General features: G+C 45.9%; 1 protein-coding gene across 2 annotated transcripts in view; it reads left to right on the top strand.

Annotated features, from left to right (window-relative positions):
* Positions 1-27,509, top strand: part of PLEKHM3 (pleckstrin homology domain containing M3) — a 158,115-nt gene that overhangs the window by 13,814 nt on the left and 116,792 nt on the right. For both annotated transcript variants that reach the window (XM_084892968.1, XM_084892969.1), the window contains exons 2-3: positions 5,488-6,343; positions 20,222-21,154. In XM_084892968.1, the coding sequence (XP_084749094.1) occupies positions 5,737-6,343; positions 20,222-21,154 (1,540 nt within the window). In that variant the 5' untranslated portion in view covers positions 5,488-5,736. The remainder of the gene's footprint in view (positions 1-5,487; positions 6,344-20,221; positions 21,155-27,509) is intronic.

The raw sequence follows: 27,509 nt of genomic DNA, 5'->3' as shown, positions 1-27,509 counted from the left end.
ACTGAGTTTTCTTTCCCTATTTGTCAGTATTTGCCAGAGTTTCTATGAGAATTTATTACTTTTAGAACTGGAAAAAAACTGTACAAATTCTTTTTTTATGTTATACTCCTGATGCATTGTATGTCAATTAACATCTCATTTATTCAAACTTGTATACAATGTAGCCACATTTTAAAAACATATTTTTATTGATTTCAGAGAAGAAGGGAGAGGGAGAGAGAGATAGAAACATCAATGATGAGAACGAATCATTGATTGGCTGCTTTCTACACATCCCACATTAAGGATCAAGTCCACAAACTGGGCATGTGCCCTGACTGGTTCATAGGTTGATGCTCAACCACTGAGCCACATGGGCTGGGCACAATATAGGCATTTAATGTTCTCTCTAGGCCTATGAAAATGGCATCCCACCTGTGTTTCTAGCTGTCCTTCTCTGAAAGACTCCTGAATGCTTTTTATGAAGTCTCCATTGGTACCATTTCCTTATCGGCTGCTTGTGGCTTATCCGTATTTTACTAACGTGCTAACTTTGTCCTTATGACAAAAACGACCATGAAAAATCATAACCTCTTGTAGCCTCATGGTCCAGAAGTGTCATCTTACTGATGGTGGGTCCTTCATATTATGTAATCTTGGAAAATTCTCAGCCAGCCACAGCCTTAACCAGAGTGAGGAACATGTGAGAGCCACATGTGCTGACCATCCTTGCAATCACCCTTGATTTGGAAAAGACTGGCAGACACAGTTTATCTTAGGTGTCCCTGGCATTGCGTTGTCTCCATAGTCCAGCTGCTTTGAAATTCCATGGCCCCAGACACCCTCTCAGCACCCATTAAATTCTGATCACAAGCCGGGGAAATGGGGGGAGAGCCAGCACTTCTACCAAACAGCTTGGGAGAACATGGCATCTCTGTGTGGGCTGGTCTCATGCTCATCTCTGCTTCTGCCTCTGTGTGGGAGGACTGCTGGACTCATCCTGTTGATTAGCCTTGACCAATGAGCATGTAGACAGCAGATTTCCTGGTCAGAAAATAGCAATTCACTGATTCTCCATCCTGTTGCCTTCTGATGCATGCATGGGTTCTGGGGTTTGAGCTTTGATTACGACCCTAATCAATAGACCTCAGCTTCTCAGTCTATTAAATAGAGGAAATAACCCTTTTTACAGAAAGAGTATTCTATACAAAAATAAGGTAAAATACCTATAGATCTTGGAGTTGGGCTGAAACCAGTATATCATCAGTAGTTGGTTGCTACTGCGTTAATTGGGCTGACGAACCCTGCCCGGGACGGGGAGACGGAGCACCTGGCTGTTGAATGGGTGAGGTGGAGTGGCGGGTGTCATAATTACACATCAGTTTACAGTTTTTAAAGGCATGTTTGGGCAGCTACCTTGTGAATGGTCCACAGGTGAAGCAATTTGCTATTAGCCCTGTATTGAATACAGGTAGCTGAGTGTGGCACCCAGGGGTTAATGGTTTGCCCGAGGCCACCCAGTGTGTGTGGTTGGTGGGGCCAGATTTGGGACACAGTCCTAATTAGCTCCTGATTTCCAGTTTTGTGCTGAGGCAAACCACACTGCACCCACACACTGGTGTTACCCAATTCACTTTGTCAGAGGGAGGTACTCTTCATATTTTGCCTTGTCCAAATATGTTGTTATTTTTTAATTAATTAATTTCAAAACGAAATGAGGCAAGCTAGTAGGAGGTGTTTACTCATAGATTTTAAATTTGGCATTAGACCCTTGTAGGAAATTTAAGGGCTGCTCATCCTCATACAACATAATAAAATACTGACAAATATGAGAAAGATGACATTCCAGAACAGGTAAGGGTGGTAAATAGAACCCAAAGGCATGAACACATAGAGATTCTATCCGAGGGTAAGGAAGGCATTGTGCCTGCTCTCTAGTAGCTTGGAGTGCAGTGTGGGGTCAAGAGAGACTGTCGGTTGAGTACGATGTGGCAAACCCAAGGTGCTCTGAGCCTGAGCACTTCGGAAGACTCCCAGCTTGGACCAAAGCTTGGAGGAGGAAAACCACAATGTGAACTGCCAATTGGAGAGGTGGAGGGGTCATGAAGGGCCATGGATGGCCATGAACTTCACTCAGGAATAACAGTGCATGCATCCCACCGGGTCAGCTTAGTGCCTTTTTGTGTGTCAGGTACTATCGTATGCACTTGGGATACTTTAGTGAACAAAATGAACATGAATGCCTGTCCTCGAGGAGCTTACGTTTTACTTGGAAGAGAGAAACCCTGAACACTAAGTAATAAACTAAGGGGTGTGCTAGGTCAGTAAATGAATAGGGGAAAAGGGCCCAGCCAGGTGATTAACATGAACAGCAGCAGTAAGTCATGTTGACAGTGTCAACCTGGATATGATGGGAATGGTTTTACCTCCCAAAACATGCAGCCCTAATCCAGTCAGGAGAAAAACATCAAACAACCACCCTGACCAGTGTTCATCAAAACGGTAAGGTCATCAGAAACAAGGAAGTCTCTTGTCAGAGCCAAGAGGAGGCGAAAGAGACACGAGAACTGAAAGTCATGTGGTATCCTGGATGGGATCCTAGAACAGTAAAAAGATGGTAGGGGAAAATGGAGGAAATCACAACAAAGTAGGAACGTTAGCTAACAGCAATGTATCAACATTGGTACGTTAATTGTGATAAAGTGTACCAGACTAATGTGTTACACGGAGGAAACTGGATGTGGGGTGTGTGTGAATGTGCTGTACTATGTTTGCAATAATGCCATAAACCTAACACTCTTCTAAAAAGTTTATTACAAAAAAAAAAAAAAAAAAAAAAAAGGCAGAATAAGGGGATTGAGAACTCCAGGGCAGAGATATGTGTTATAATTTTAAATAGGGTGGTCAGGGTAGGCCTCATGAAAAGGTGACATGAACAGTTAAGGAGAGAGTTGGCCACGTTGACATCTGGGGAACAGCCAAGGCAAAGTCCCTGAGGCGAGATGTGTCAGCAGGTTTGAGAACCAGCAGGCAGCAGGAGGCCAGTGTGTCCGGACGGGAGGGAAGGTGGAGGGCAGAGAGGGTATGAGGTCACAGAGGACAGATGATGGTGCTGATCGGGCAGGGAGAGGCTTTTAGGCTTGTTTTTGTAACGAATCCTGTGCCAAGAACCATGCACGTATTGCCTTATTTAATTCTCTCAGCTGTCCCGGAGAAAGGTATTACTAACTTGTTGACTTTGCAAATGAGAAAGCTGAGAATAGGAAAGTGAGGTAACTTATTGAGGTCCCCTTCCTCCCGAGCCCCACGGACTGTAACTGCTGACCTCTGCCTCTTCTTAGGAGGCTGGCCTACATAGTCTAGGCCCCGGGGGGGGGGGGGGGGGGGGGCGGAATCTCATCTCTTGTTCACCGTTGTATCATCAATGCCTAGAACACAGTCACTGCTTCAGAAAACATTTATGGAATGAATGAATCACTGCTACTCTCAGTCATTCTTTTTATCTATTTAATTTGTACCGTGCAAATACAGGCAAAGACTTGGCTTTGTCACACTGGTCTGTTAATTCATTTATTATACTAAGTACTGATTTTGGGGGTGGGGGGGGGAGCTGTTATTAAAGCAGTAGCTGTCTTTATTTATTGCTAGAGATAATCGTGATGTGGCGAGAGGGCTGTAAATCAGAGGTGCTGACATCAAAGCAAAAGGGAGAAAAAGAAAGCAATGTCAAATAAATGATTCTAAAAATAGCCACTCAAAAATGCATTCATTTGTTCAACAAATATTTATTGAGCTGCAATTGTGTTCTGGGGGTCCACGGATGAACACAACAGACAGTTGCTGCCCGAGGGGTGTGACATTGAAACTGTGACGTGTGTAACTCAGGGAAGCACAGGTGCGTGGAAACCTAGCCTGGGACCCCGGAGAATGCCTCCCTGCGCGAGTGACATACCGCTCCCAAACTTTGTGTCACAATTTGTCATCCCTCCTGGTTCTGGGTTAACTGGGCCCGGCTGGAGAAACCTCACTTGGGATCTCTTATGTGTCAGAGGTAGATACTGACTTTCCTTGGAAATACTGGAGTTCTTGGAAAACTCACTGGGCTCTCATCCAAGATGGTTTCTTGCAAAGGAGTTGTAATTGCTTACTTTTACCTATTTGTAAGTAGGTGAGGGGGGAAAAAGTTCTTTTAAAAAAAAAAAATATATATATATATATATATATTTTTATTGATTTTTTACAGAGAGGAAGGGAGAGAGATAGAGAGCTAGAAACGTCGATGAGAGAGGAACATCAACCAGCTGCCTCTTGCACACCTTCTACCGGGGATGTTCCCGCAACCAAGGTACATGCCCTTTACTGGAATCGAACCTGGGACCTTTCAGTCCGCAGACCGACACTCTACCGCTGAGCCAAACCGGTTTCAGTGGGAAAAAGTTCTTGCTTGTTGTTGTTGTTTTGGCAAAAATACAAAGGTATATGTGGCTTTTGAGTACATGAAATGTGGCTAATTTGATTGAGGCACTTTTTTTGGTTTTAATAAGTTTAAGGAGCCATGTGTGGCTAGTGTCTACTGTAGAAGACAGCCTCACTGTCAAGGTCTGCTCTAGTTTGCCCTGGTCCTGAGGGCTACAGCTTCCCAGAAAGAATGGGGTGGTGCTCGGATTCATTCTGCTCAGCCCAGAGGTTGGCCCTGTCCTCCTAGGCCTGTGGTCAGCAAACTGTGCCTGGATGAGTATTTTGAAGAAGTGGCGTTGGAAGATGCTGATATTTAAGAGGTTTAAGTTTAAAAAATATGGCTCTCCAAAGAAATTTCATTCGTTGTACTGTTGATATTTGGCTCCGTTGCCCAATGAATTTGCCGACCACTGACCTAGGTCAATCCTCACAGCCTCTTTGCAGGAGGACTGGAGGAATTCTGAAGTCCACAGGATCATTAGATGTTACAACATCTGAACCGAGGAAGCACAGGCAGGCATGCTCAGGTTTAATGAAAGGCCAGAGTCTCCCTCTCTACTTCCCTCTCGTGCCTTTAAACCTCACAAATTATCGGTGCTTTCAAGGTTTGTGAAAGGACTCATGCATTTATGACTTGCAGACTGATTACCATAGAGGCCCAGTCAGAGAATTCCTAGTCTTTTTTGCTTACTATTTTAGGTCAACATATCACAGAGATTTGCCAGGGCAGTCTTTTCACAATCGCTCTCAAAGGCTTCTCTGTGTGAGTAAGAGCTATTGACCTTAATTCCCCTTATCAGGAGTTCCACTCTGCGCTGTGTAAGTTCTCACACAAAGCGGGGAGTGATGTGGAACTTGACAGTGGAACTTCTGCGCAGCTGTTGTGCACCTTTGGGCGGGAAAGATGGCGAAATAATGGGGCAGATTTGTATACCACAGACTACAATGGACCGTGTGTCAGCGTTGTCCTTTTCATTATTTCCTTCCAGGTGAGTAAGGGTTGCCGTGCATTGCTTTGACTCTGACACGCACTTCCTGTTGTCTTTACAGAGATCTCACTGAAGAATAACCCCGAAGGAACCTTTGTCTCCCGACACCTTTGTTAATGGCCATCCTCAGCTTCTAGTGGCTGGAAAGACACCACCCGCCCTTATGCGTGGCCTGTGCCAGGCAGCGGATGGGGTTCCTGCCAGCTGTGCCCAGGACGCTGTTGCCCAGAGCCTGCCTCTGTTGGGTGGGTGCTCATGAAGCCGGTTCCTGAGGCAGCTGGGGAGGCGGCGGCCTCCTAGAGCCTGCGGCATGGAAGCGCTGGAGGTGGATGACATCAGCCCCGCCCTGGAGGTGACTGAGGATTTCTTCAGCACTTTTGACAGCAAGCTGGAAAAGGCTGGCCAGCAAGCAGAGGTGTACGGGATCCAGGAGGTCCCGGAGCTGGTGGGGCACGAGGCACTCAGTAACATCACAGACAACGGTGCTCTCCGAAACATCGCCGCCCTGGGCGAGGGGGGCATGCTTTGGGACCCTTGTCAGACCAGGTTCTTAGAAACCAAAGTCCAAAATGTCTTCCCCGCCAAAGAACAGTACATGGTCCAGAGAGGGACAGCCCCAGATAACCTTTCCTGGATGGAGCAAAAGGAAGCATCCACCTTCAATTTTTTCAACGTGTGTCAGCGTCGCAGGGACAGACCTCGTTCTGTGAATGACCTGTTGGATGAGACTACCACTTTTAAGCCAGGGCATGCTCGGTCCAGGTCAGATGTTACCCAGGTGGACTGGAGGGTGATCCTCAAGACCACGCCTCTGCAGCAGCAGCCGCAGCAGCCCTCTCTTCAGGGCCCTCACGTCACCAGGCCGTCGTTCCTGTCGCCCTCACCAAATAAGATAGAAGATGCTCAAGGAAATACGGGTATGTTTTTTTTTATATTTGATCGCTGATGAACAACTGCTGGTTTCCCTTTGTGCCTTTTACATTTGCCCCAGGAGAATCTTATTCTCCAGTATCCATGTCCGCTATGCATACTTAAGCTTCCTCCTTCCATTTACGTTCACACTTTATCCTACTTCAAGTCTACAGTCTTATCTTCATGGGAGGGACTGAGCGAAAGGGCAGCCTTGGCGAATTCTTCCTTTCTAGTCTTGCATGTGAGAATCTGAGCTCTCAGAGTGAATGTGGCCTTTTCCATGAACATTGTATGAGATACTGTTCCTTCCCATCAAGAGATGTTGATCAGATCACACATTGGGCACGGCCCTGTGCTATGAAAGAGATACAGGTGTGTGAAGACACAATCCCTGCCATGAGCTTCGCCTTCAGCTGAGGGGGTCAGACACAAAGACTCAGGAAGGCGCCCAGCAGTGAGAGGCAGTAATGGCCCACTGGAATGTTTCCGCGGGAACTTCTGTTTTCCTCTGTTGTTGGGCTTTTGGAATGAGTGAGTGACGGCGACTGAAAGAGCCTGGAGAAAGGAGAAAACTCCCTGGGCTGGGCTTGTCAGGAAGGACTGGGGGAACTTGAGCTGGACCGTGAAGGACATGGAGATGCAGAAAGGTCTCAGGAGGGGACACCTGGCAGGATTATGGTATGAGAAAGGGAAGAGATGGGCGATGCAGAGCCATCAAGGCAACCCTTGTGAGAGGAGCAAAGGGCCCCATGGCGGACAGAGGGAGGAGAAGGTTGGGGAGGTTTGTTAAGACCTCATAGTGTATCATCTTGAATTTATTTTCCCCCCAGATTTTATACACATACATGCATTCATATACTGTATGTTGTATATAAGTATAATCAGGCACTCACATATGAACTTCCTCTTCTGTGAGACATGACAAACCATCTCTCTTTCCCTCAGCATTTCCTCTCAAGATAACCTCTTTTGTGTAGGATATCCATTTTTATTTTTATTTTTTCCTGATGATTCTTCAGTTACCCTGCTTAACTCTTAATTTAGATTGAGCTTCTGCTCAGTAAACTGGGGAGGCTAATTTATCTACTTACTTGCTGTGTTAGTGATACTTCAGTCCTCTGCCATTGCTTGGTATTCCATTGGTACATTTCACATTATAAATTAAAACTTAGTTTATAAGTGCAACTTGAGGCAAGGATATGATTTAGTGTCTGTCAAGGAAAGGCAGCATTCCCATCTGTGAGGTGCTGCCTTATTTTTATACCCAGCTCAAATCCATCCTTTTAAATACTTTTTCCACTCACATTTATGACTTGTGATTTCTCCTACTTCCAGCAGCCCTCTGTGACATCCAGCCCAGGGTGGGGACCCTCGGAGTGAGAAGAAGGGGACGTTGTAAAGCACAGCGAGTGGTAACTGATTAGACATGGGGGACAAACAAGTGCCTGGGCCCCCGGTGCCCGGAGAAGGAGAGCTCTGCCTTGAGCTCAAGTACAAGCAGGTGCGCCCCCTGATTAGCAGTCCGCCTCTGTTGTTTTTGGTTTCTAAGAGTCCACATAGATTTTTATAACTATGTCATCATAACCATGCTAAATCCCTGGTACAACCAAAGTTAAAAGCTGTCATATTTCCGGTTTTATTTTTTCCTATCTTGTTCGGATCGTAAATGCAAGAACCAGACCTTCTTTCAATTCTCTCTTTAGTATGTTATGATTATGAATACTTTTTTTAATATTCAGTTTTAAAAAGTTGAATATTAAGTGATGTTGAAATATAAGGACTGAATGGTGTTCTGAAAAATTAACTGTAACAAATGGCCTTTGCGGATATTGCTATAACATAACCTGGCCACCTTTTGGTTATCCATGAGATACACATCGAGGCAGACAGTAGCGAAGTTTTGGGCAAATTCGGATGCCTTTCCTTTCTGGCACCCGAAGGCCAAGCAGGCTACGTCATGTTTTTATTACTAACCTGGTAAAGGGCAGGGGCGAGCAGGGAGCGCCCACAGCCACAGAGGAGCTGTGGGTAGGCTGCCAACTGCGATTCTCACCTTTGGGAGGGGCATGCTAACACTCATGTGCATTCTAGTCAAATCAGCCACGATCTTTGAGTTGTTTGTTTACTTTAAATAACATTTTCTATTTGTTTCAGAGAGGAAGAAAGAGGGACACACACACACACACACACACACACACACATAAGTGATAAGAATCATTGATCAGCTGCTTCCTGCATGCCCCACCCTGGGGATCGAGCCTGCAACCCGGGCCTGTACCCTGACTGTGAATCAAACCATAACTTTTTGGTTCCTAGGTCGACACTCAACGCTGAGCCACGCCGGCTGGGCTGAGTTTACTTTAAAACCTCTGAAATGAGTGATCCAAACTGAAGAAAGGCTTACTGTTTCTCCTGAAAGAATATGCCAAAAGCAGAGGGAGGGGTGTAGATCTTGGCTAGAGCCGGACATTTGGGGTCAGGCCAGACCTCTTCCGTGAGCTCCAGACGCGCACATCCGGCTGACGGGGGAGCACGTCTGCTGGAATGTCTCACGGGCACTTTAAATTCAGAGTGACCAGAAGCGACCCAGCACCCTCCCCTCCTCCTCCTCTGGTCTAACAATTCGCCAGGTTCGTGAGCGGCTGGGGCTCTTCGGAAGAAATAAAATTTAGTCAAATTGGATTTCTTTGATGAGGTCAACTTGATTTTGTGTCTAGTTGTGTCACTCTCTCACCCAAGGGCTTTATTACTGCAAAACTGTATGTTTTCTACAGCTAATTTTTCCCCTGGCTCCTATTCTGAGCTCTCCTTGAGTAGCTTAAAGACTTACAAGGAATGGTTCTACTCGTCCTCCCCTTCCTTCTCTTCTGCCCACCCTCACACCCTTATGGCCTCTTTTTTTTTTTTTTTTTTTTTTTTTTTTTCCATAGTAACAACCCCAAGGATCTTCATTTGGTAGGACTGCTGCATCTTCCGCCTCATGTAGTGACGAATAACTGGGCTTTTGAGCCTCGCTGAGGATAACTGCTGCTTTGGGTAGAAAGCAAATCGGGTTCTGGCATAATGAGGGCAGTGGGTAGCTGGGGGTGTAACATCAGCTATTTTGTAGATGGGCAAGCCTGTCTGAAGAGGGCCGTCTAGTCAGACAAGATATTGGTTTAAAACACTGACTCTAACCTACGCTATTAGAGTTTCACTCCTTGTTACAGTTCTTATTAGCTCGTAACAGAGGTTTCTTAATTTGTCTTTATAATTATTATTATATTTTGTCACAAAGCATGGAAAAGGCGTAGTATTCACCTCAGTTTCTTGTGAGCATTAAATGGGGTAAGACATCTAAAAGTACTTCTTTTGCCCTAGCCGGTTTGCTGAGTGGATAGAGCATCAGTCTGCAGACTGAAGGGTCCCAGGTTTGATTCCGATCAAGGGCATGCAACTTGGTTTCAGGTTCCCTGGTCAAGGGTATGTACCTCTGGCCCTGGTTGGGGGTTCTTGCAGGAAGCAGCTAATTGATGTGTTTCTCCCCCCCCCCTCACTATTTCTCTGTCTTTCCCTCTCTCTTCCACTCTCTAAAATCAATGGAGAGATACCCTCAGATGAGGATTAAAAAAGTAATAAGTAAGTACTTCTTAGAACCATGTTTGGCACATAGTAAACACTTAATAAATGTTTACTAATATTGATTTTGCTATTATCAATCAAATCTAAAACTCTTCAGTGAGAATCTAGGTGACATTACCAATCACTCCTACTTTTCCCTGGCACAGCCTATTTCATAAAATGTCCCCACAACAAACATTTACCGAATTGGCCTTCTTGAAGTGTACCTTCTCACAGCTACGAACTGTCCCCTTTGTTAACGGGAAATAGACGGTTCATTTCCTTTGTCATACTGACTTGTGATCAACAGTTTGCTGTCTTCTACACCAGAGTTTATGATTGCTGAGGACGGGATGGTCTCTTACTCATTGTTTTATCCTCAGTACCTAAAATAGTGCTCTCAAAGCAGTTTTGCTCAAGCTAGTAAACAGGGACCCCTCAATTTGAACCTAGGTAGTCTTCCCCCAGAGCCCATGCCCTTGACCGCTAAGCTGGGCTTACTTTGGAACTTTCCACTCCGAGAGCCTTATTGGCAGTCAATCTCGGTGGGGGTAGAGGGCGGGAAGGAGTGTGGAGGAAACAGACCTGGATAATGTTCATCGAACTAAAATTAGATCATTGGTTAGGAAAAACTGAGACACACCAAAGCAGTCTAGCTGAAAGCAGGGATTGTTTTCAGCATTTAACATATTTGCTAAAACACATGGACAGTCAGAGCTGGTCGCAGTTCTTTAGGAGACCAATGAATCTGCAGAAGGAAGGCTGTAACTTTGTCTTTCACTTTCTTGAATGTTAGCTGTGCAGAGAGCTTAAGTGAACCGACTCCCGTGGGTTTGTAACCATGGAAAGATGGCTGTGGTTTTGCCCCATCTTTGGCTACTCTTTTTAGTCTTACTTAGCAGCATGCAAATACATTATAGAGATTGCATTGCCTCAGGCAGAGGCAGGCCTAGGACAGGCTTCTTAAGATGGGATGTTGCCTGTGCTAAAGGATAAAGGATGTTCCTAGTGGGTCCTACCAGGTCGATGGTGTGTGGCTTGACTCCAACCTGGTTAGCACTATCTGCACTACCTGGGGATTGGATAGCAGTGTCAAGATGATTAGCTTATAGATTCAGAGGAAGGAATAGATCTAAGGTAAAATGACAACAGAAATAGTTATTTCTAAAGGAATTCTTATCATTTGCAGCAACCTGGGTGGAATTGGAGAACATTATACTGAGTGAAAGAAAAACACAACATGATCTCACTCATTTGTGGATAATAAAGAACATTATAAACTGATGAACAAAAAGATAGATACAGAGACAGTAAAGCAGCAGACAGACTGTTAAATTTTAGCAGGGAGGGTAGGGAGATATGGGGGAGATAAGAGATCAACCGAAGGACTTGTATACATGCATATAAGCATAACCAATGGACGCAAAACTCTGGGGAGGAAGGGCATGAATGGGAGTGTGTGTGTGTGTGTGGGGGGGGCAATGGTAAGATATGTACACATATAATACCTTAAAAAAAAAAAAAAAGAATCCAAGGTGGTGGTGGAGGTCAAAGCTTCCTTGTTGCCATCCCAGTGTCTGCCATGCCCCAGGCAGCTGGAGTGAGATGTGACTGGGAACTAGCCCTGAGGGAACGGCTCAATTCTAGTTTTAGCTCTAACCTTAGCTCTATACAGACATGCTCTTGACAAGTCTACATACTTGTCCTGTTAGTCCTCTGCATCACTGCCATTTGTTTTTGTTCACTGACTGATGGTTCAGCCATATTCACCAGGGACTTTCCTGTAGGATGAAGAACACGGGGTACTGGCATTATAGAATTACAGTCCCACTATAAACATATATTAAGTTAGGAACATAAAAGGTCCTATGGACATTAGCTATGTTACCACTATGAAAAACAGGTTATTTCATACCTCTAAGTGTGCACACTTAGTAGAGGAGGTGAGGCTTCATGGGAAGAACACTCAACTGGGACACAAATGTATAGTGTCCTAACTCACCAGGTTTGGAAAACTCACTTGTCTGTTGCCTTTGATTTATAAACTTAGTGAAGCAGGTTAAATTATTTCTGCAGCCCTTCCCAACTCTAAAATGACATCATCCTCGGATGTACTTGAACTGACCCTGACTCATAGTTGTGTGGGAGCTAATTACTGTCCTCAGATCGGTGATGGAAATGTAGGTATGCTTGAAATTATCCAACACCGAGAGATTTGTGTGTGCCTGGTAACTCCACTTCTGGATGAACTGCGGTTGTACTTTTTAAAATCAAAACATTTTTAAAGACATTCCTTGCATTAGCTAGGAAGCTCTGAAACTCAACGGACTGCTGGAATCTGACTTCCTTTCCCTCCCGGACTGTGTTCACGTTTTCATCTGCTTGGCAAGGGCAGTGGTCAGCTGGGCTTTTGTTTCAGGCAGATTCACTCTCTGGTGACCTGGTACCATCCCGATGCCTGCATTTTCTTGTTCTCAGTGCTTTAGGAGAAGGTCTCAAGCAGAGATTTTCTTTAGGGCTAGAAAAACCAGGCAGTCTGGTTTCTTTATCCTGAGTTTTATGTTACTGTTTCGATTCCCTTTTCCCCCATCTTTCACTTGGAAAAAAAAAAAAAAAAGCCAAATTTGGAACTTATACTAAAATGACTGCTTTTTCAATTATGATGTTTCTCAAAAGCCTTGGAGCCAGTAGAGGTGGGAATATTCCTGCAGGTTTTAGAACAAGTGAGGTCACCAGGACATGGTCTCTTGCTGAATTTATGATTCACCCTTCAGCAAGATTAGTCAGTACAAAGAAGTTGCTAAAATAGGTCAAAGAAAGTTGATTTTTATATGGCTGTATAGTTTCCATTGGTTACATTATTGAATGTTGGCCGGTGGCAGCTATTCGGAAACCCACCGTGCCTCATGACAGCCGCATTCTGATCCCTAACATTTCTATATGGAACTCTGAAGATGAAGTGTCTGACGTTTTTGTGGCTGTTCTGTTAATGTATTTTATCTCTCTTGGCGAAGAAGAACTACAGTTACTAATTTGACAAACTGCTAAAGTTACCTTCTGAAAACATAAATCTTTTCAGGCTTCTCGGTTCTCAAAATTGAATCATGCTTCTCCATTTTTTTTAATAAAATCAAATATGAATGTTATAAAGCATCCAGATACATTTCTAACTTTATCGCCCACGCCACACCGCTCTTCAGCCCATCTGCGTGCCCTTTTTCGAATGTGCCATGTGCTTTCAAGTTCCCGGGCCTTTGCTCATGCTGTCTCTTCATCCCAGAATACTCTCCCTGTCTCTTTTAGTTTTCAAAATCCTCCATTTTCTTTCAAGGGCCAATTCAAATGCCACATCCTCCCTGAGACCTTTCCATATTTTTTCTCAATTAAAATTCTCTTTTTTCTTTCACCTTATGTCTCTACAGCACATTTTATGCTGCTTTCATTATAAGTAATTGCTTGAACATCCATCTCCCACACTAGGTTGGAAGCTCTTTGATGCTATGAACCACATTATAGAAAATGTTGTATTGTGCCAATATGAGCATATGCAAGGTGTCTGGTTTAATTTTATGTATTGGTGCTTAGAAAATCAGGACAGTAGTTTTCCCCCCCAAAAATAGAAATTGCCTCTCTTTCTATTTTCCTTACCTATAGTTTGAGTCAAGATGAATGAAGCTTGTTATTATTAATATACAGTACTATCATTGAAGAGTGATAAGACTTGTTCATAATTTATCTTATTTAATATATTAAAATATATATATATATATATATATATATATATATATATATATATATATATATATATATATTCGGCCCTAGCTGGTTTGGTTCAGTGGATAGAGCGTCAGCCTGCGGACTCAAGGGTCCCAGGTTCAGTTCCGGTCAAGGGCATGTACCTTGGTTGCGGGCACATCCCCAGTGGAGAATGTGCAGGAGGCAGCTGATCGATGTTCCTCTCTCATTGATGTTTCTAACTCTAGCCCTCTCTCTTCCTCTCTGTAAAAAAATAAATAAAATATATTAACAAAAAATATTTATATATATTCATTGATTTCAGAGAGGAAGGGAGAGGGGGAGAGAGAGAAAGAGATAGAAACATCAATGATGAGAGAGAATCATTGATTGGCTGCCTCCCACATGCCCCCTCCTGGGGATTGAGCTGGCAATCTGGGCATGTGCCCTTGACCAGAGTCAAACCCAGACCCTTTAGTTGCAGGCCAAAACTTTATCCACTGAGCCAATCCAGCTAGGGTTATCTTTTTAACAGTCACAATAGTTTAATATGATAGATGATACAGTTCTGATTTTAAAAATGAGGAAGTTGACCTCACATCAGGCCATACAGCTAGGGGCTAGCATCCCAAGTCAAGCCAGACATTGGAGGCCACACATAACCATTCAATAATACTCTGTCAAGCCCGAGGAAGTTTAGGACTTACTTCTTTCACCACAAACAAAACACAATTTGATCCAGATAGAAAGTCTGGATTTTGGAGTTCTGCTCTCAACTTGCACTCTTTGTGGTATAACCTTGGCCAAGTCATTTTTCTTCTTGGAATCTCTTTCCAAATCTGTTAAATTGGTTAAAATATTTTCAGAAGCAAGTAATATCATATTCAACAAAAGTGGCAGAAATAGTAAGGCCACTCACCATGTTATATTTCCATATATCTAACAGATGACTATGGAGCACTTAGGGAATGTCAAGCACTGTATGCAATAAACACTTAAAAAGTTCATGTGTAGGTAGTCCCACAGTCATCAAGGATCCAGGCACCTTTCATCTTTTTGCTATGCTGTTCTCATTGCATTGGTGACGTCTCTTCTCTCCCCTCACTCGTACAAGACGGCTATAGCAGTCCGAAGGATCGTTGTCTTACATATCAACAGCCAAAGTCAGAAAGAGAAAGCAGGGCACTTCCTCTGGGTCTCTTTCCAATAACACCTGCACAGTAGCCAGAACTGGGTCACATGTCCACACCTAAAGCAACCTCTGGCAAAAGAAAATAGAATTACTTTGATTTGGATTAAACAAATCATGATTCTTTTCAGGGTTCTGTTGGTAAAGAAATTGGGGGAGAAACCTAGCCAATGGGGCAAGCAAATGACAGTTTCTGCCTCTGATGGGAATAGGCTAAAGACATTTCTGAGTTTCTGTGATTCAGTATGATACCCAAGATATAGTAATGACATGCATTTATATTACAATCTCTTGGCCTAAGTATAGGAGATTCTTTTATACTTAATTTCTGTAGATAAGAGGAAAAGAGTAGAAAGCTTACTATACAATGAATGAGCATAGTTGAAAGCTGATGTTTGGAATTTTCTGGGTCAAAAGTTCTATTAAGATGAGAGATTACTCTTGTCACAGAAGGCAGAAAGCCTCTTTTAAGAAGTTGGTTGGGTGTGTAATCTCAAGGTTCACACTTGAGAAGTGAAATTGCCCAGGACTATATTAATTACACTCTATCCCTGCTGCTCATAGCAAAGAACTTAGATGGAAAAGATCCCAATTGATGTCTCTTGCTAACAGGTAGCAGGTATACTACGGGTCTATTTCTATGAGAGTCTGCACAGATAATATGTCCTTTCCCTAGGTTTATTATGAAGGGAGAAAAAAATGGGATTTTTTTTTTTTTTTTTAATCAATAGAGGAAGGTATTCAGAATAGCTCACAGGATAGATAATTCTTGAGCCTCTTTCATTTCTACCAGAATAAGTTTAACAAGTATCTGTGGGCACCACAGTGACCAGCACTTTACAAAGCCCCTCTTTGGGTCTTGCGGCCTCACTCTCCTCATGTTCCTTGCGATGGTCATTTGTGGCAGGGTCGTGACTAATATGGATCCTGTTCATTTTACTTCTCTCATGTGCCTCTAATGAGGAGAACAAAGACCTAAAATTATTTAAGCATTTTTTTTTTCTAGTTCCTGGCTTAAACACAGTTGAATTCTATAACATGATACAAATAGACTTGGAATGCTGTGTTTTGCTACCCAGGACTGTAAAGAGAGTTGATTGTGATGGAGAGTGTCAGAGAAGTCTTCGTTGGGGAAAGGAAGTTGCAGCTGAGCTGGGAAGGTTGCGCACAGAGTCATGGTGGAGATGAACACTATGTGTGTGGGGAGGCCGGGAGGCTAATATGAGACAGGTCTGCATTTGGGAGAGTACAGTAATAGGCTGAGATTATGGAGTTCCTCCAAAGCCAGTTAGACCTAATGCGATAGGTTTGGCAAGAAGCACTGGAAAATTACTTGAGAGTTAAGATTAAAAGGGTAATTACAAGAAGTCTGGAAGTTGCAGGGTTGAGGGGTAGTGTGTGTGAGGGAGGGTAGCAGGGAACCTTCTTTCTTACAGATTTTGTGCCCGTGTAAAGGGACGTCAATTAGACTAACACTCTTGCCTCTCTCCCTCCTTTGTACCCTTCACTCCTGGGAGGTGTGACTTTCGGGCAGACTTAGGAGGAACAGGCATTTAGAATTTGGTCTCTCTCACAGGAGAACTAATTCTGGTTGCTCCTACAAGGCCAAACTGGAATTTGGAGTTACCATGTAGCACCAGGACACTTGTGAAGGGTTTGGTGACCCAAAAAGGTTAAACTGGTAACTGAAATGGCCAGGAAGGAAGCAGACTAGACTTGGGAGCCTGTTTAGTTTCATTAAGGTGGTGGCCATGAGAATGGAAACTTTTTTTTGAGAACTGATAGAGGAAATAATAGCAAAAGGGGAACTCCTTGGTGACAGTCATAAGCTAATTGAGTCCTTCCCTAAAGAAGACAAATCTTTGGTGAGTGGGCAGTACAGAAATGACTCAGGTGCCGGGGGGGGGGGGGGGGGATGCCCCTCTTCCTCTTCCGCTGGCAGTATTATTGTCCTTAAAGCACAGCACTGGCTGCCGTCAGACGAGGAGGAGAGGAAAAAGGGTCTTCACCCTGAAAGCCCTGTTGAAAGTGGAAAGCGATGGGTAAACAAAGAGCTGTTTTTGTTTTTCTGTGTGTGTGTGTGTATATTTTTCAATGAGGAATTACTGTCTTGTGGTCGCAGGATGAAATTTATAGGCACAGCAATTCATTTTGATCATTGTTCTCTATTTCACGGAGGCATCACAATAATCTTTGTCAGTGGTCCCATCTGAAGTTGGGATATTAGTTAATTTGTGATATTAATAATTTGTGATATCAGTTAAGACAGATATTATATTTGTAAAATTGAACACTTTATAATCGTGTGTGTGTTAATTATATGAGTTGAAATGATATGGTCTGGGGAAACAAAAGCTGAACTATAATATTAATGAAGCTTATATTTAAATATATAACTTCTATTTTGTCAATGGAAAAAAATATTAAAAATTAAACTTCAGCCGAAACAGGTTTGGCTCAGTAGCTAGAGTGTCGACCTACGGACTGAAAAGTCTCAGGTTCAATTCCAGTCAAGGGCATGTACCTTGGTTGCGGGCACATCCCCAGTGGGGGTGTGCAAGAGGCAGCTGATCGATGATTCTCTCTCATTGTTTTTAACTCTCTATCCCTCTCTCTCCCTCTCTGTAAAAAATCAATAAAATATATTTTTTAAAAATTAAACTTCATCAGATCTAGTAGAAAATAGCAGTTGTTAGAGAAATGGTAGTTCTCCAGTGCTCTACAATCAAAGATAATTAATACTTCACACCCCAAATATTAATAATGTCTAATATAAACAGGCACTCCAGAGAGGAATACACTGCCCAGGGAATAATTTTCTGATCACATTTGCTTTCTTGATTCTTCTTTTCAAGAAAGTACACTACGAACTCTGCCCTTAAGTATGGGCCATTTCTTATGACTAATCCCCCTTCTTCTGTATCCAGTTACTATACCTCTTTAGAAAGGTCTGAGCCGACGTAGGGAAAATGATTGAAACAATGCATTTCTTACCCCTTATTCTGCATCAGGAAGGTGAGGGAACTTTTGAGACTCCCTCAGAAGATTTCTTACCTAGTTCACCCCAGGACTTCTCATCCGCCACCCTAGCTGGCACAGTTAGAAAGAAGTGAGGATTTAGTCAGGTTTGCTACTGGTGTGGACCCAATTAGTGTAGAATTTCTAGTTCATGGTAGTCATTGTAAAAAGCTCCCGAGCAGGAAAGAAAAGGAGAGGAAAATTCCTAGCTAACGCGACAGAGGTGATTTTTATTGTACTCAGGGCTGTGTAGCTGAGCCGCTGGGCAGGAGGGATGGGGATGGAGGGTCGCTTGGTTAGGAGTCTTATGGAAAAGGTGGAGCTCTCATCAGTGCTGGTGGAGATGAGAGGGGAGAGGTGGCAGCAGTGTCTAACAGCACTGCTGGCCTTATTGCAGTATCAGAGCTGAAAGGTAACCTGGGAACAGGCATCCATTATCTCTTCCTACAAAGGGATTAGTGTGGGTTGCCAGAAACCAGTGGCTTTTGCGCTAGCACAGAAATACAAATGAATGTCAGGACCAGAGATGTAAAGCCGGTGAAACAGGCTCTTCCCTGCCTCATTTCTTTCCTTCTCTCTCTGGTTTGCTATTTTAAGATCTAGATCTGTGTTCCTCAGCTTTTGTTCAGCCAAGATCAGAAATCATGCCCTTTGGGAGTGTGATTTGTCTTCTCTTGGGAATGAGTCAGTTAGCTTATGACTGTGTCCAATGTGTGTCAGCAAAGAGGTTGAGAAACATGTGAGAAATAAGTCTAGCAGGGTTATCATTTCCATGCCTGATAAAAGTATCAGGAAATCTCCCAAATAATGTCCTCTTTTATTAAATATCAAACTTGTTTGTGTTTAGTCATTGATTAGAGATGGCATGACCAGATAAACAGGTGGAAGGGAATTATACCTACTATATGCTGGGCATTGTGCTAGAAGCTTTATTTCTAATTCAACAAGTTCTTTTAAAGCACCTACTATGAACCAGGTAGCCTATCTAATAAAGAGGGAATATGGTAATTGACCCTCATGCCATTGCAAAGATGGCGGCGCCCACAGCCAATAAGACGGGAATATGCTAATTGACTGCTACGCCCTCAACGATGGCAGCACCCAGTCCCCAGCGGGGCAGCAGGCGCAGCAAGGCTGGGCCCGTCCTGAGGCGGGCCTGGCTGCTCCATGCACCTGCCTCTGGAGTCCCCCAGTCCCATCAGCTCCCCAGCCACCCAGGGCTGGCTCGAGGCACAGCAAGCCTCGGATGGTGGCTTCCCAGCCGTCCATGGCTACCTGAGGCTCAGGTCACCAAGGCCAGCTGAGGCTTACGCTTCCGGCAGTGGCAGCAGCATAGGTGTGATGGGTGTTGCCTTCCCCTGATTGCTAGATCGCTTCCCACCCCTGAGGCTCCTGGACTCTGAAAGGGGGCAGGCCAGGCTGAGGGACTCCCCGCCTCCAATGTATGAATTTTCATGCACTGGGCCTCTAGTTGCATTATAAATGGTTCTGATACAGCTTGATAAGAACCCATGGAAGAGGATTTAAATATATAACTGATCCTGATCCTGGGGTGTGCATGTGCAGGCAGTAGATGGGAATAGTGGGGGGAGAGGGGGATTGAAGACAAAGCCCCCTGCTGGAAGAGGGGGTAGCTGAGTGAGGGCAAGTGTCAGGGAGCTGGTGAGAAGGAGCTTTGTGAGTGGAGGGAACAGCATAAGCACAGCTGAGCTCAGAGGTGAGAACTCTTATCTAAGAGACCTAAGGAGAGAGCTTGACTTAATGAGTCAAGTCTGAAGAAGCGGCTCTAAGAGGGAGGCTCATGAACTGGCCTTGAAGACTAACAGGGCATCTGAGAAGCAGAATCGGTGAGCAGCGCACTCCTGCTCGGTCCTTTCTGTCGGCCCTGCCTGGCTTCAGCACCTGAAAGATGAGGATTAGCAGGGAGTCAGGCCAGGTGGCAGGAGGAACATTGTGTCTCGTGTATTTTGGACTCTGCAGAACGTTACCTAGAAAACAAGAAATCCTAGCACAGTGTCTCGGGGCACAGATAGTCACATGCTCCCGTAGTAAGTCTGTTTTCCACACAGACTTCTGCATGTCACATCTGCTCCCTGATTCTTACTCTTGTACTTTTTATTCCACCCTCATTACGTTTTTTGGACCTGCCATTTCCCCAGTGACATCAGGACTATCTTGTAATTCTGTTACCTCCCCTGTGCTGAGTTTGACCTGGGAAGGTACCCACTCCTGGTCCCCTTGGTTTCTCGCCCCTGCCTTCTCATCTCACTCGATTTATTCGTATGAACGAAGGAATCCATTGCTCTTTTGGTCTTGTTTTTTTCCCCTCTTTTCTTTGTAGAACACAAGCAGGCATTCCCCAACCTTCTGAAGAAAGGCCACCTGGAGGTTCGGAAGGACCACGACAGCTGCTGGCAGAGCTGCTACGCAGAACTCTCCCCTTACGACCTGTGCCTCTACAGCCGCGACGGCAGTGGGAACCAGAGCCTGTCCGCCACGCACCCGCTCTCCCACTTCCAGAGCATCTCCGTGCTGGGCAACCTGGAGGCCAGGCTGGTGGACACCGTGCTGTCCGACAACACGCAGCTGCAGCTGAGGGCAGAGTCCCCGTGGGAGGCGTTGGACTGGGGGCAGAAGCTCTGGGAGGTGGTGCACGCCGCCGTGCCCGGCGACGTGGGGCGGCGGGACGAGCTGGCAAACTCGCCGGGGCCCGGCTACCGCTTTGACTGCACACAGAGCCACTGTTTCCAGAAGCCCGGCGAGCCGCTCGCCCGGCCCCCCGTCGGGGACGGCCCCAGGCAGCACCAGGACGTCCTCAGGTCCGGGACTCTGTACCGGCTCACGGTGCAGAACAACTGGAAGGCCTTCACGTTCGTGCTGAGCAGGGCCTACCTCATGGCTTTCCAGCCCGGCAGGCTGGACGAGGACCCGCTGCTGAGCTACAACGTGGACGTGTGCCTGGCTGTCCAGGTGGACGCCCTGGACGGCTGTGACTCCTGCTTCCAAGTCATCTTCCCCCAAGACGTCCTCCGCCTCCGGGCAGAGACGCGGCAGAGGGCCCACGAGTGGATGGAGGCTCTGCAAAGGGCAGCCAACGCGGCGAGGAGCTCCGAGCAAAACCTGCAAGTCACCCTGAGGAACAAGCCCCAGGACCCCACGGGCGGGCACGAGCTCAGGAAGAGCAAGCGGCAGTCCGTGACCACCAGCTTCCTCAGCATCCTGACCACGCTGTCCCTGGAGCGAGGGCTCACCGCCCAGAGCTTCAAGTGCGCAGGTAGGAAGCCGCCTCCCGGCCTAACGCTCATAGCACCATGCGGAACCTCACCATTAGAGTTCGGTTTAAAAATCCCCCCCGCAGGCCAGCCGCAGCTCCCTGCAGTTTAACAAGCTGTATTAGGACGTCTGTTTGTCTTCACGCCATGCTGGGGAAGTAAGTATAGAAGCAGAGATGAGAGACCCCATTGGCTCGCAGGGGCTTGGCCAACCTTTGCCTCACTAGACGAGGCCTCCTGCGCCTGCCGGAGTCTGCTTCCTCCGCCTCCTGAAACCAAGGCCACTGAGTGTGGAGGCCACGGCGGTCTCCTAAGAGACCTTCAGCCCCAGAGCTGACGACTGACATTCTTAGACAAGGAGCATGTCCAGGGTCAGTCATTGCCATGGCTCATGACCTTGTCAGATCCTGTGAAGGTGGAGTCTATGGAGTCAGGGGGGGCGGTGACTAAGCAGATGACCTCTGAGTCACGATGGGCCTGTGCCTCATCCTGGGGAAGTGGGGGCCTCTGGAACCGCCGTGGAAGGTGAGAGACGGTGGAGTCACGGCTCATCATCATCTATTTCTTAACACCCTGTCTCTGCTTCTGTCCCCTACTCCCGGGCCTCTCACCTTCCCCAAAGCAGTAAGCCTAATCAGTATGCCTTTTGCTAAACCCCCTTGTTTGTGACGAGAAACACACCAGGCAGGCAGCGTTAATTGTCCCTGCTTTCCCCGGAGGGCCTCAGGGCTGGAAGCAGAAGCTTGCCTGTGGGGTTGGGGTTGGAGCCGAACTGGGTGATGAGCACATACACCCGCAGGCGCAGGCGGGGAACGCCTGTCGTGAGCCAGCCTTTGGCTCTGGGAAATGGTTTTGAAATAAGGAGACACTGGTGTTCCTGCAGTTCCTTACAGATGATTGATCCATTTGATTATACTAGTTGATGGAGTATATTTCAAAGTCCCGGCATTCGACAGTAATTTACTGAGAGCTTGCTTTGTGCGCGTTCTGGAATTACAGCACACGTCTCCAGTTTTAGATCGCTGACAGGTTCAACAAATGTGCTTGTCATTGCAATCGGGGAGAACAGTTCAGGTTAGCTCGCAAACGTGAGCAGCTGAACTGGAAACTTTCTAGTAAAAGGGGAAGAAAAGCCGCAGGTGTAACGTAAGGATTGTCACCTGGTTGTTGCCTAATTCACCTCCCTCTCCTGAGTTTGCTTCCCGGGGCGTGAGCGCTGTCTTGTGTGAGGGGAGAGATGCCAGCGGAGGGTACCATGCCGCGGGCAGCACATAAGTGAAGCAGGAAGAGACGAAGGTGAGTGGAGAGGCCGGAGGAGGATGCCAAGTAGAAGGGAACAGGAGAAGGACTAGCTAGTGGGCAGGGAGGAACTTGGGGGGGCTGCTTCGGGTGCCATGTATTTGGGTGTCCCCCTTGGCTGTGCTCCCTAGTTGGTTGGTTGGAGTGTAGGTGGATGGGTGGCAGTGAGGAATCCAGCAGACAGGTAAGGTGGTCTAAAACTCCTTTGCTCTGCTCAGCACTTACTTTCAGGTTTTGGTTAGGAGTTTTAATGGGGCGCAGGCGGGATTTTAATTTGGGGTGGGGAAAAGTCAGTCCTAATCTGTGTAGTGTGGCCAGGCCCCAAGCCCAACGTTTTCATCCCGTTTCTTGGCGCTCTCTTCCATCGGAAACTGCTGTGCATGGTTGCTCTGTGACACGAGTGGTTTTCCCAGGCTGCTTTTCCTTTTCCCTCTCTGCCTGCGCTTCCTCCTCAGGTGGGGATGCCTCCTCTCCTGCAGGGGGCAGAGTCTCAAAAGAAAAAGGCAGAAGCTTGTGAAGCAAAACTCCGAATGTTTTTTAAATTACTTGGGAGGCTGTTCATTATATCAGGGATTATTATAGCAGATGGAACTTTAAAAATTGATCTATGTTCCTCACAAACACAGTTAATCTAAACCAGCTGCCTCTCCGTGTAGCACTTGTGTTCCCCAGCTCTGCGTTCTCATAAAAACACTCACTCGGTGGAAAAGCTGGTTCCATAGCGTGTTTACCTTCCGGAGGGCCGGCGAGTCCAGTCGGCTGTTTGTAGTTGAGTCTTGGCTTTGCCTGTTATTTTAAGGAGAAGCTAATTCACAATATTTCATGGTTTTAGTGAGCCTCTTCAGACTGTAAGTTTTTTACGTCCACTGAGTCCCTCCCCCCTGTGAATATTTTTGATGAATAAGCCTTAAAAGTGGAAGATTGCACTTGAGTAGCTCTTTATTAATGATGTCATCCCGTTGCTATTCAGGGGAGCCACAAACGTTGGCTTTCGAATCTACAAAATAGAGCAGTTGGCCTTGTTGCACTAAATTCTTTCTGTAGGTGAAGAATTTTCGATATTCTTCCAAACTTAAAGTGCCCCTGCAGAGAAAATGGATCACAACCACGCAAAAATGTCTGAGGTTATGGTTTTGAAAATGCATGCTTATGTATGACTGCATAGTCCTCAGCATGCGCTTGAACTTTTTATAGTTGCATTTGGTTACGTGCGGTTTGGTCCACGACTTCCCCTCAGCTCCGGGGCCGGCCTCTGCTCAGGAAGCCCGGCCACGGGGGTCTTCTCGCCGTTCTGGAACTTGCCTTGGCCAGTCCCGTCTCCACAGCCTTTGCCTCCTCCTGAAAAGATGCCTTGGAAAATGAACTTCTTCCATTCTGTCATTCACTGTGTCATTCACTGTCATTCACTGTGTTACTTCTTCCATTCTGTCATTCGCTGTGTTATAAGCCTCTGACCACGTGCCATGACATGGGTGCACCTGGGCAAGTCCGTGCTGCAAGGAGGTGGCATGGGCCCTGCTCTCATGGGACGTGCATTCCACCAGGGAAGCCGGCATTATTTATATCATCACTTCATGCATGCCCAGTGGCGACTGAGACAGGAGCTCCAGAAGGCTGGCCCAGCTGGGGCTCAGACCTGTCAGAGGCATGCCAGGTGGATGTAGGAAATCGCAGATATTGGTCGCCCTACAAAACCCGGGCAGCTTGGCGAGGCTGGACCTGATGTCCGCCCTGCAGCTGCAGGAGGTTCTGGGCAGGGAGCGGGGGGGACAGCGGCTTTTGGGGAGAATTTGGTGGCGCTTCAGTGCAGCTTTTCAGAAACACCTACCTCTGCAGCAGCAGATGCGGTCCACGTGGTTAGGGACGTTGCCGGCTGGGACTCAGAATTGTGTTTGGCAGTGGGGAATGTGCGCTATTAAAATATTAATGCTAAGACAATGATTATGCGGCGTATTAAAATATTTATAAAGCAGGTACCTGTAAGTGCTTCTCAGCTGGGCTGCTCACGGAGAGCTGTCCTGTAAGGCAGCAGCGGCCCCGTTGTCCTCGGGAATCCGACGTGTGTACAAGCCGGCTTCCCCTCGATAGATAAGGCTTGCTTGGCACTAGCACACAGAGATTTTCTCCTGAAATTTCCCCCAATCAAGAAACCTCGCAATTGAGTCCAGAACCATCCATAAAAGGGCCCAGGGCCCTGCTCAGGCTGCATCGGGGAGACCAAAGCTCGCCTTGGAAAGCGGCCTGTCCTTACTGCTTTGTAACGGGGCCGTGAAATCGGATGGCCCGCAGTGGGGCGATGTTCCTGACTCTGAGGCTGACAAGGGAGAGGCTGCCAGAAAGAGGGAGCCCTGGGGACCCCTCGCCATTGTCACTCTGTCAGTTTGCATGGGTTTGCTTCTCCGGCTGCTGTTTAACCTCTGGGGGCTGCTGTTGGTAATTACGTCTCTCTGGCTTTAAGAGCTTTTTGCTTTCCTCCTCCTGGCGCCCCCCTCCCCCCAGCCTTAGGGAGGGGTAAACCCAAGGTGGGGAGGGTGGGGGGAAGTTTTGCTGTGAATTCTTCAGCCATTTAGTGCAAATTCCTGTAATTACCGGCATTGTGTCCTCCCTGAATGGCACATAATACAGCAGAAGCCATTCCTAATTGAGACCTTACAGGAGGTACAAATCCTCTCTTTGTTCAGCCTGACAAATTAGTGCCAGAAAGTGGCAGGGTCCGAGTGGGAATCAAAGGCAAGAAACACAAAGATGGAACTTAAGGCTACAGTAATAATCCTCTCTTGTCCTGAGGGGGAAAAAGGAATGACCAGTGAAAAATGGAAGTTTTTGTTTTGTTTTGTTATAAATTCCCTTGACATGACAGCACCTCGGGGCTGCTCTATTTATTTAGCAAAAGTGATTAAATAGTAATACAACAGGGCCGCCCATTGTCCGCCCGGGCCCCCACCTCCCAGACCCCTGCTGCCTCGGCTAATTGATTGACAATGAACCTCTGATAAAGAAGTATGTTGTTAGGACCCGAGCTGGAGGAGCACTTTTTCCCTGTCTTTATGTGTCTGAGTGAGTGTGTGTGTGTGTGTGTGTGTGTGTGTGAGTGAGAGAGAGAGAGAGAGAGAGAGAGAGAGAGAGAGAGAGAGAGAGATTTCATTTTTGTTTGAATTGCCCTCTGGTTTTTCTTGCCCCCGCCCTCCCCCCACCTTGCTTTCTTTCCCCCAAAGCCTTTCAGAGCCCGCTCCCAGCTGACATTCACAAACAGGTAGAGAGGCATTAGTATTGTGGTGCAAGCTTTTGACAAGTTTATCTTTGGAGCCAACTTCCTCCTCTCCCCCTGCTCCATGTAAGGCCAAACAGCCGTGTGAGAAGGGAAAGAGGAAGGGGGGCTGATTATTGGTGCTTTAAGGTCAAAAAAAGTGTTGTTTTTAAGTTTCTCATTGGTGGGAACGGATGTCTGAAAGTTGTCTTTGAACTAAGATTTTTTTCCTCTTAAATTCATTGCTCAACTTGGGAAAGAAAACCTGTGCACTAATAGCATGGGTATGTTGGGGGTGGGTGTTGTGGAGTAAGAAGTAGACATTTGAATTATTCAGTCTCCCCTCAGTTCCTGCGAAGTGGGGATTGATTATTTAAGGATGGAATCTGGCTGCACGTGGTGTAACTCGGTACTCCGAGGATGCTGTAAATCGTGGGGAGATGACCAAAGCCCTCCAGGCAGATAAGTAATAGCTCCTGGTTGTTACTTGTTATATATGCTCAACTAGCTCCACCGGAGCTAAATCCCCAATTTAACTCTGTTACAGCTGCAAAAACAAATCATTGCAAGCCCCTATGAAAGCAAAATATGTTAAACAAACAGTATCGACCTTGTTAATACCACATGGCATTTCGTGTGATAAATGAGGGTGTCTTTCTGGCAAAGGCCTGTTTTATGACATTGTTTAGACATAAAGGATACCTTTACCCTGGAAATACAAGCATCCCCGATAGAAAGTAAGGAGTGGTTAATTATTCATTAAATGGCTGCCAGTCTGGAAGTAGGTAATATTTCTGAGTTGGGCGTAGTTACTTATTGGCCTTGGAGTAAATCATGCAGAATAGCAGTTCTTAAGGAAATGGGAAATTAAATGTGGGAGTTGATTATGCATGATGGTCTGGTTAAAGACCATCATAGTTTTTAAGTGTTAAGAAGGAAAGTTGTATATTATGCTCTTGAAAAAAAAAAAAAAGTCTTCTAATGTTCTAATGTAGCCAAAATCTGTTTTGACTTCCATGTGAAAAATCAGAAGATCCTCTAGCAGCAAAAGTGTCAGATCTCTGAAGGAAATGAGGGAAATGAGAGAAAAAAAGAAAAAAGAAAAATAGACTTTCCTTAGTATCTCCAATTCTATCTTTACTGCTGTTTTCAAATTTGTCTTCCCCTTGCTAAGAATGGCAGTGAGGTGAACATTTGAGTTAAGGAGTAGACAGGTGGCCCATCAGAGGAGAAAAGGACAATGAAGGAAAACTTAGATATGCCCCCCTCCCCCAAACATGTAAACAGCTTAGAACTCTTTAGTCCACTGTTGTCTTCTCACCATGTAAGGTCTAAGTCATTTTGTTCTTCAATGTGTTGGATTGTTGTCTTCCAGGGGAGAAAGTCCTAGTTTGTGTGTATTCATCCTGACTGGCTAAGTTTTATTTCCCCCAATCTTTTATTTATATACATATATCTTTATATATATATTATATTGATTTCAGAGAGGAGGAGAGAGGGAGAGAGAGATGGAAACATGAATGATGAGAGAGAATCATTGATCAGCTGCCTTCTTCACGCCCCCTGCTGGGCATGTGCCCTTGATCGGAATCAAACCTGGGACCTGCTTCAGTCTGCAGGGCAGTGCTCTATCCACTGAGCCAAACTGGCCAGGGCTATTTCCCCCCAACTTTGAATAGGACCGATAAGGGGCTGCTGATAGTAAGATCTGTAAGTGGAGTTTGGTGGAGGGTTCATTTCAACAAGCATTTATTAAACTCCACACACATGCTCTGCCAGGCACCTTGGCAAATGCAAGTGGGGTGAGGTAC

The sequence above is a fragment of the Pipistrellus hanaki genome (assembly GCF_964339955.1).
Source record: "Pipistrellus hanaki genome assembly, chromosome: 8".
NCBI lineage: Eukaryota > Metazoa > Chordata > Mammalia > Chiroptera > Vespertilionidae > Pipistrellus > Pipistrellus hanaki.
The sequence above is the reverse complement of the archived record's forward strand: the minus strand, read 5'-3'. Positions and strand labels throughout refer to the sequence as shown.